Here is a 10,083-nt window from a genome sequence, read left to right on the forward strand (position 1 = left end):
TATACACACGTATTTCTAAATATAACCTGTTCAGTTGGTCTAATGCTACCTGTATGTGTGTTTTCAGGGCTGACCATTTGCTACCGGACAACAAACTGGTGCGCTCTTCCCTGTGGAAGGCTCTTTCCTGCTATCAGTTTGCCTCCACTGCTTCTAGTTCTTTCTGTAAGGCTGAGACCTCATGGGCTTTTCTCTGCCCAGTCTGGCAGTTCACTGGTGTCATCCTTCAGTTCACATCTGCACAATCATGTTGGTGAGACTTTATGGGTGTAGCTTCTGGTATTATTAAGAAACATAATCTCACAGCAAACCCTGATGCCCTGGCTCTTACAATCTTTCTGAAATGTTCCCTGAACCTTAAGAGTGGGGAGCCCACTGGAACTGGGCTCCACAACTCTCCATTTTGAATGGTTGTGGTTTTCTGTAATGGTCTCTGTCTGCTTACAAAAAGAAGTTTTCTGGATAAAGACTACACTTACCTGTAGTTGTAAGGACAAATGTTTATAGACTGCTGCTAGAGATTATGCTGGTTTAGTAAATTAGTGGTTATAGACTCTCTTCCAATGACCATGAGTTCAGTAGAAATAAGCAGTTAGCTAGGTTTCCAATATCAGGCATGGTCTCCCTCCTGTTGAGTAGGATTTAATTAGTTTAGTTTAATTAGAGAACTGTTGGCTACTACCAAGGTATGTGTACCACTATTGTACCCTTTGACACACGGTTTTTCACTGAACATGGAGCTTCCTGTAGCAACTGGAATGGCTGGCCAGCAAGTCCTAGAGATCTTCTTGGTTTGGGATATTTCTTTGGTGCTGGGATTGGAGGCACATAGGGGACATGGTTTTCACACAAATACTCAGGATCTGAAGCTGGCTTCTCATGCTTGCATGGCAACCATTATATCTACTGAGCTACCTCCACAGCCCTACTGTGTTCTTAAATTACAGTAATTCCTATTCATTAACACATGTGGTGGTCATTTTTAAGCTTTTTTAGATTTATTTCGTTTTATGTGTACTAGTGTATCACATTCAAGCAGTGCCTGTGGAGGCCAAAAGAGGGCGCCGGATCCTCTAGAACAGGAGTTACTGAAGGCTGTGAGTCACCAAGTAATGCTGGGAAACATACTCAGGTCCTCTGGAAGAGTAGTACAAGCTCTCAGCTGCTGAACCATCTCTTCAGCCTTAACAATAAGATTCTTCTTAAACAGACGATAATAAACCCTTAGTTTGCTCATCATAATCAACACACACTCCTGTTTCCAGCTTTCTGACAATACCACTTCATCTGTTTCCAAGCTTGGATCCTGACGAAAGAAAGCTATTATTGGTTTTGTTTGGGTAGGTCTAGCCAGATTGTTGGGGTTTGTTTGTTTGTTTGTTTGTTTTTGTTTTGTTTTTTGAGGGGACAGGGCAGGGGACAAATTCTAGGTTACAGGAACTAACCATTTGGACTGAACTGTGTGTGTGTGGGGGGGGGGGGAATCAGCCTTCAGATAACTAATTTTGGTGCCGAGTAAGCAAATGAAGAAGCACTCTGTAAGAAGTCACTGACTTGGCTGCATCTATGCTGGAATCCATCTACTACTACGCTATACTACTCACCCTGTAGCAACTGTTCAGAAGCCTCTGCATCAATCACGTAAGACCCAGGTTAGGTGCTCCCAAAGAATTTTAACCAATGCTAAAGGAAAACAAATCATATGAAAAGGCTGGAGAGATGAGATGGCTCAGTGGTTAAAAGCACTTGTTGGTCTTGTAGAGGCCCAGGTTCAGTTCCCAGAATCCACGTGGGAGTTTTTAACCATCTCTAACGCCAGTCCCAAGGGATCTGATGCCGCCTTCTGACCTCCTTAGATAGCAAGCATGCACATGGTGCATATACACAGATGTAGACAAAACAATTCTACACATAAAATGAATCTTTAAAAAATATTTTAAAATGAAATCATATGGAATTTTTTCTTTAAAAAGTTGAAATATGCAATAATATGTATTGATATCACATTACTCAGAACTGTTGATAACTGTATATTGATATCACATTACTCAGAACTGTTGATAACTGTACCTTTTTAAATTTCATTTTGATTTGAATTTTGAAACAGGGTCTCACTATGTTGTCTAGGCTTGTTTCCAAACCATGGGCTCAAGTGCTCTACCTGCCTCAGTTTCCCTAGTAGTTGTTGAGTACTGGGAACGCAACTGAGTGCCACACCTGACTAATAAGTACCTGGGAGTTTAGCTAAGTAGTACAGCAAACTCTAGCATACATAAGGTTCTGGGTTTCATCCCCAGCACTGGGAAAAAGTAAGAGATGAAAAAGAAAATGCATTTAATTATCCTACCTGCCATATTGTCAAAAGTCACTAAAAGGAAGCCAATAAGCATAGATAAAACTTCTTAAAGATGTTTTAAAGAAAAACTACACATTCAAAACTTCATATTTTAAGGATTTAAAGAACAGAGTACCTTCTAGTGCCTGAAGTTGTTAAATGGGCTAATACTTAAACACAACTTACAACTATATTGGAGTCACACGTATTTTACAGTTTAGAAGTGTTACTGCTTGTACTTTAAATTGTGTGGTAATCTTTAGTATATGTGGAAACAAGGACAACTCATATTTCTACTTTATTAGCATGACTCACTAAGGAATATATTATGGTTTACCAATAACATCGAAATCATATAGCCCAAGGAGGTTTTGTTGTTGCTTTTATGTTTAATAGCTATGTAAAAATACATTTGGTTTAAATGTTAGTAATATACAAATAATTTCTAAGTAACTATTAAGACTAAAAGTTACTGTTGCCAGATTGCTGTGGCTAAGCATTATATGACAGAGAATATGCACACACACACACAAATTCTGAACTTCTGCAATGACACTCTCAAGGAGACAGCAGGAAAAACAAAAAAGGAAGCACTCAGCCCACCCATTCTTAGTATCTGGCTCTACCGGAATGAGCCAAATTTTACCTCAGCAAAGACTTGCAAAACATGTGTTACTTCACATCTCACAAACACCACCAACTGAGAAGCATGACCTACGCTACTACAACACGAAATCTACAGTACAAAGGGGTAGAGATGACCACGTGAATGTTATGTCCTAAGGAAGCCTAAATGAAGAGTGAAAACCCATCATAGAGGGGAAGCATGTCAAAGTTAAGCAATTTTCAAACTGTTAGTATTAACCATAAATGTTGAACTTAAACCTCAGCATCCTGTCAGGATACAGAACCATTGGCCTAGAAATACCCCTAAATATTGCTTAACTTATTTAACTCAAAACCAATCTTACTGGATATATCGTTTTTAAATAAAGAAAATTTTTTAATTTATTTGTGTGAGGGAGATACCAAAGGGACAACATGAAAGAAGGCTCTTTCCTTCCATTACATGGGTCCTGGGGATGAAACTCAGGTCACTGGCAATAAATAAATGCCTTACGAGATGAGCCATCCTGACAGACCTGATGAATACTTCTTAAGAGACTTCTTTCAACTTTACACAGGACTGGATGAAGAAACAGCTATTCCACTATTACTTTTGTGCTAAAGATATAGATTCTGAAAAATCTCTACTTAATGAAGAACTAAATTTTAACAGTTGAAAGGAAATTTAACAATCGATTTTAATCCAAATTTTATCCCAAAGCTAGATTCCAAAGAAATGCATTTAACACCAATCCATTAGGAATTTACTACAGTTTACTGCAGCTAGAGAGAGTTTTTGGTTAAGAGTGCTTACTGCTCTTGCAAAGGGATACAGTTTGGTCCCCAGCACCTACTTCAGGCAGCTCACAACCAACTGAAATTCCAGTTCCAGGGGAATCCCACTCCTTCTGGCCTCTGCTGCAACCTATATGCATGCGGTACACATAGACAGGCACATAAACAATTAAAAACTAATTTAAAAAAAAAAAGTTCTGTACATTAAAGACTCAATGTTGACTGCTGGAGGTGACACAAATATGCTAAAATCATAACTTCCAACAAAAATTCTATAGGATGTCCCAAGGACTTGTGGGCTGTGAAACAGACTACCACACCCTAAAAATAAAGTTCTAAGAGAAGAGCAGCAGCAGGGGAAATCCCTTCAGAAAACATGGATGTAGTGTCTGGGCTAAGACACAGACTCAATTTGGGGCATGTCACAAGGACAAGACAGGAGTTTCAGGCAATGCAAAAGGGCTCCACTTGGGTGACCTACACAACAAATGTCATTTCCAACCATGCCTCCCTGACAGCCTCCACTTGCGATGCTTGTATTCTTGATGGTCATTCTCCAAGCATTCAACCTCCCCATCCATCCGGGCACTCAGGTATCTCTGCCTGAATTGCCCTTCCCCCAGGTATCTCTCTGCAAAGTTGCTTTTCTTACCACAGTCAACACTGCGCTGAAACACTGCTTCCTGGTGAGAATGTCACTGGCGGCGGCGGTATTTTAAGTTATCATCCTCACGCTCCCTACTTTGCCTTGCTTTAGTTTTCCACACCATTTATTAATATTAATACCTGTGATATCATGTAGGCCATTTTAGCCATGTCTACACTCCCCCTACATGGCAGAAGTAGATGTGTTTCTCCATTTACAGTGCCTGCATGTGGCAGACATGAAGTAAAGATTTGGTGACAAGCAGACAGTGGAATAAAGGAGTGAAAAACAGTATCTGCCTTCACAAGAGTTATGGTCTAGTGCAAGAAGCAAAGAAATAAATTACTTTCAATTATTTCTGAAAGACAACTTAGCACATGGTTGGGAAAATTCAATGTGTAACCACTGACCCAGAGAAACAGCTTCTGGAGCACCACCTTCTTTCCATACAGCCAGCATCCTTTTAAACACATCCAGTCTCAGCCTCCAGCAGCACGGTCACTCAAGGACCAAAAGAGTGCCACCACAGCGGCTTCAGCTGCACAACTGTTCCCACAGTGGCCTTCACTGCCACCGACAATGAAAGGTCAAAGACAGTTCTACTCCCACAGTTGGACAAGAGGAAGTTGTATTTCTAGATTTCCAAGTTAAATCCACATTTCACATGGTTTAAGTCTACCTATAGCAGTGATGACTATGAAATCATGGATTAGCCAAGGGACCTATAATGTTTAATAATTAATTTTATAATACTAGGGATTGAAGCCCGGACCTTGTGGACACGAGACACACTCTCACTAGCCCACCCTTTACTTTTTATGTTGAGACAGAGTCTCGCTAAATTGCACAGGCTGGCCTTGATCTCAGTAGCCCAGGTCTTGAACTTCCAATGCTCCTGTCTCAGCTTCCTGAGTAGCTGGACTTACAGGCCTTTACTACCAGGTCAGACACATTACTAAATTTAAATGTAGGGAAAAAAACCAAAATTCTTTAATGCGGTTTCACTCTTGGAACATACCTTTTCTACACAGCAAACGGACTCAACAAGGACTAGTTAACATTTTAGACAATCAGGTAATGTCAAGCTAACGCATTGTTTTCCTCAGAAGGAACAACTAGAATTTTATTTTGGATTCAAAAATAATCTAGCCGGACGGTGGTGGCGCACGCCTTTAATCCCAGCACTCGGGAGGCAGAGCCAGGCGGATCTCCGTGAGTTCAAGGCCAGCCTGGGCTACCAAGTGAGTTCCAGGAAAGGCACAAAGCTACACAGAGAAACCCTGTCTCGAAAAACCAAAAAAATAAAATAAAATAAAATAAAATAATAATAATAATCTAGACTTTTTAAACAGACCATTAGCGTTTAAGTTATACTACACTAAAAGCTGCACAAAAAAGTGGAGCAAAGTGTTCTTTATCATCAGGGAAAGCAAAGCAACTTAAGGAAAGGAAGCAGCTCAATTCTCACTTCAACCAACACCTCCACAGACTGCATTATCACTTTAGGCAAACTGACATTTTCACGTTTCATTTTTAATGGCAGGAATAATTTCCATCTGGGGCCATGCGCATAAAGGGTTGGTGTTGGCACATCTTCAACACTAAATTCTAAGTCCATGTCTGCTGTAAGCAAAAACGCCCCAAGACAACACAACAGCTACGGAGCTCACATTCACCCTACAAACGACAGCTCAAGTCTATGACCTAGCGTGAGTTCTGCCCTCAGGGAAGGCATAGGAGCCTACTACCTCTCCTCAATCCTTTACAAACTGTCTTCACGACTTTCAAAGTTATCTGTTCCTAGCAATATTAAACAATGTTCACAGTTCTAGAAGAGAACTTTCACAGATGCTATTTCGTTTAAACTAAAACTCAGGGCAAATGAATGCCCCTATGTTTTGATCGAAAAAAAAAAAGAAAAGAAAAGTCACACCAAAATGAAATCGTTAACTCCGAGACACAGAATCCCTTTCTGGATGGGTCAACGACTTAGGCTGCCAGTTATTTCAAGAGTAAATTCAGGCAGTAGGTTTAAAAAGTCCACTAGCAACGTCAGGTCCCCACTGAATTTTTTTTTCAACGGCCACCTTGGAAGTCATACGGGGCTTCAGATGCTTCCATATGGAATCACACTGGACGGACCGTCCGGCCAGGGCGTGCGGCGAGTCAAAGTTGCTGAGCTCGGAGAGGATTAGGGCGGACCCAGCGGCCCATCTGTCCCCCGGGCGACAGAAAAAGCAACCCACCTGGCCGGGCTGGGCGACAGGGAAATGGGACTCGGGGAGCCGGGCTGGACGCCGGCTACCCGGGCTGCGGCCGCTCGACAGGAAGCAGCGGCGCGGCCGCGGCGTGGGGCTGGAGGGGCCGGGCAGGTGGGCAGCGCCCCTCGCGGCGGCACAAACCGCCTCGCCCACAGACGGCGAGCCGCCGGCGGGGAGTGGCAAGCGGCTCCCTCCGGCCGGGCTGACAGGCAGCGGGGCCAAGAGTCGGACGCGGGGAGGGCCGCGGCGTCGCGAGGGTCGCTCTTGGGGAAGCCTGCTGGGCGCTGCCCGGCGCCGGCGCTCGCCCTCTTCCCCCCCACCCCGGGGGTCCGCGGCAGGGGGGGGCGATACTCACGTAGGGCTGGTAGAACTTGGAGAGCCGCGGCTTCCCGTGGTTGTTGAAGATGAGGATGGCCTTGATCATGGCTGGGCCGGGGCCGACCGGGTGGGCGCTGGGGCCAGGGCGGGGGCGGGCGCGCGAGCCTCGCCTCCGGGAGCTTGCTGCCACTGCTTCCCCCACCCGCCCCCTCCCGCGCACGCGCGCGCGCGCGCTCCCGCGCTGCGGGGCGGGGCCTGGGGGCGGGGCCGGGGCGGGGCCGGCCAGAAGGAAACGGAAGCGGCCCGGGCCGGAACCAACTTGCCGGAGCGGGGCGGGGGTGTCCCGGTTCAGCGGGTGGCGCACGGAGGCTCGCCTCGGAAGCATTCCGGAAGCTCGCTGCGGCTAGACGGCACTCGTTACTCCCTTAAGCATTGTGTTTCCAACGGAGCGTCTGCGCGTGATGCTCTCCAGACGCCCCAAAGTTCGCTGTTGGCTCGGGCTCCCCACACACACACCCGGCGCCTGCTTTGCGACCCTCCGGGGAGCGAGGCCCAGCCTCTGCGCCGCTGCGTCACTTCCGCCGTCGACTCTCAGCGGGCAAGATGGCGGAGGGTCCTGAGGCTGTGCTTCAGCTCCCTTCCTCGGCGGCCGCGGCCGGCGGCGAGAGCCTTTCGGAGCTCTCCCCCGAAACAGCCACCCCGGAGCCCCCATCTTCGGCCGCAGTCTCGCCGGGGACGGAGGAGCCTCCTGGTGACACCAAGAAAAAAAGTAATGTCAACATCCGTTTGTGGGCGGAGGCAGGAGGTTTAATAGCGTTCCTAAGAGTGACAGCCCATCAAGCAGCAAAAGCTAGAGAAGGGCGCGCCCCAGAGGTGCGCCTCTGAAAACCGAGCCCAAGTACTTCCTGGTGTTCACGCCTTTTGCGTGCCTAGGTGACCCGGGTGGTACCCGGGTTCGCCATCCTTCGCACCTTTTACAGCGTCTGGTCTTTGAGCATTTTGAAGGTGGGAGCGGAGCGAGATCTCGGTAGCTCCAGGTACTTAACGCAAGAGTACTTACTGGAATAAAATTTTAAGGTGACAGCAAAAGTGCGTTACAATCCACGAATTCTGACGAGTTCGCTATTGGCGTCCCCCTCCAGCTGAATATGAGTTCATTCTTTAGAACAAAAAAACCTGGAACTTCAGATACTGTGAAGAATGCCGAGGGCAAACTAAAGGCATAGGTGTTGCCGTTTTATTAACTTTTTATTTATTTGGGATGGGGACCGTTCCTCTGTGCGACATTGAATTTCTTTAACTTGCTGCCCTCAACCTGTGTTGCCTTAGGGATGTGTTTGCCACTGGAAAGTAAGGAAGTTCAGGTTAACTTGCCCCGAACACTGTAAAGTTAGAATTGACTATAAGAAAAACCAGCGAATAAACATGTATCAGTGGAAAAGATGGACCTTGTCCTCATGTTCTCCTTTCTGGAGTCATAAACTGTAGATCCAGTTGTGTGTTCTGCTCCTTAATCTCACCAATTTGTTGATGCTGCATGGGAGGAGAATTGTCTCCCAGCACTGCTCCAGGGGTTTGCAGGTGTATGTAGCTCAGCATTAGAATACTACAAAAGGTCCAGGGTTTCAACTCCCAGCTCATCAAGAAAGAAAAAACAGACTGACTCTGCATTGGAAGGGTATCTGCCATGTATATATGCTGTACTGAGTATTTGAACAGATAACCACTGTCAATTTAGGGGGGAAAAAATCCTAACATTTTTTTTTCTTCCAGTTAGCCGTATCCAGCTGACTTTCAAAGGTTTCCTTTAAGATGGAAGCACCAGGCTGAGAGTGGTGACATGCACTTTTAATCCCAGCACTCAGAAGCCTGAGGCAAGCAGATCTCTGTGAGTTCAAGACCAGCCCGGGCCAAAAATAAAAACAAAAGAATTCTGTTTAAGTCAAAGCTTTAGTCCTTCACACTGATGATTGCTGTACAAAAAACAAACAAACAAACAAAAAACCTAGAAATGGCCCATAATCCAAGATACTGCCTGAGGTGACTGTTTATTTGGGTCTCCATATTTTCTTTTCTTTTTGACAAATATCTTTTTGTAGACAATTTGATGATGAGATATTTCACATTTCCACTGTAATTTACAGAAGGATTGCTGAAACAGGTTATTGGCTGGCCCAGGTGGCACAGTATTACAGGCTTCCCTCGGCCAAACTTTTGAATGCCCATGCTAAGGTCTTACTTTGCAAAGGATTTTGATTGCTGTGCATATTAACTGTTCTCCAGGTGACTCCAATGTGTAGTCAGGGTTCTGAGCTACCAGCAAGTCATTTTGGGAATTAAGACTGCAGCTGTAATTATAATTACTATAAATTACTACATCTCTAGCTTCTTGCCCTCTGGCTCTTCTTTCTTTAGTAGTAGTACAACTCAGTGCCTAATTGCTGCCTAGTTATTGATTGCTCCAGGGGGTTGAGGGAACTGGGGAGGAAGGTATGAAAGATAGGCTAACCAAAATCACCTTTATGCCTTCCTCACTCAGTCTTATTCCCAAATTAACTGAAAGGACACTTACAGAGTTCTTTTCCAGGAAGATAAGCTGCATCGTATGTTCTAGATGGCTATATTTCATTTCAGGAAGAAACTTGATCTCCTGGAACTCAGGCTGTAGACCAGGCTAGCCTCAAATTCCCAGAAATTTGCCTGCCTTTGCCTCTGCTTCCTGAGTGCTAGAATTAAAGGTGTATATTGCCACACCTGGTGTCAGGAGGAAACTAAACTTGAATAAATTGATCCCAACTTTGAATACCAAACAAATGGGGCAAGAGTGTGATAGCCACTTTTGGGCAGCTTTGGTCGTAGGTATCTCTTGAGGGAATTAACCTTCATTAAAGAGATCAGTCTTGGTTCACATATCTGAGTTTTGAATCCTTGATATGTTACTTCTCCCCTTGAAACTTCTTTGGGGCCCCTGATTGTATTTTTTTTAAGGTTATAGTTTTGGGGTTTTTGTTTTGTTTTTTCACTGAAAAGTTAAGTATAGAAAATTTCATGTTTACAAAAAGCCATATGTCACTACTATGAAGTAACATTTTGATGTATCCTCTATATTATTGTGAATGTGT

General features: G+C 44.7%; 2 protein-coding genes across 5 annotated transcripts in view; one reads left to right on the forward strand and one right to left on the reverse strand.

Annotated features, from left to right (window-relative positions):
* The window catches only part of Ap3s1 (adaptor related protein complex 3 subunit sigma 1), a 43,488-nt gene extending 36,261 nt beyond the window's left edge, over positions 1–7,227 (reverse strand). For 3 of the 4 annotated variants that reach the window (XM_028894131.2, XM_028894132.2, XM_037197137.1), the window contains exon 1: positions 6,999–7,226. In XM_028894131.2, the coding sequence (XP_028749964.1) occupies positions 6,999–7,067 (69 nt within the window). In that variant the 5' untranslated portion in view covers positions 7,068–7,226. Of the gene's footprint in view, positions 1–6,998 lie in introns of all 4 variants that reach the window. The other variant, XM_037197138.1, reaches the window with a different exon arrangement.
* Positions 7,228–7,514: 287 nt separating this feature from the next.
* On the forward strand, positions 7,515–9,766 carry LOC119086120 (ubiquitin-like protein ATG12). Its single transcript, XM_037197139.1, has 2 exons — positions 7,515–7,730; positions 8,735–9,766. The coding sequence occupies exons 1-2, from the start codon at positions 7,565–7,567 to the stop codon at positions 8,770–8,772; spliced, it is 204 nt and encodes a 67-aa protein (XP_037053034.1). The 5' UTR covers positions 7,515–7,564; the 3' UTR covers positions 8,773–9,766.
* The last annotated feature ends 317 nt before the right edge of the window (positions 9,767–10,083 follow it).

This window comes from Peromyscus leucopus, chromosome 19, assembly GCF_004664715.2.
Source record: "Peromyscus leucopus breed LL Stock chromosome 19, UCI_PerLeu_2.1, whole genome shotgun sequence".
Taxonomy (NCBI): Eukaryota; Metazoa; Chordata; class Mammalia; order Rodentia; family Cricetidae; genus Peromyscus; species Peromyscus leucopus.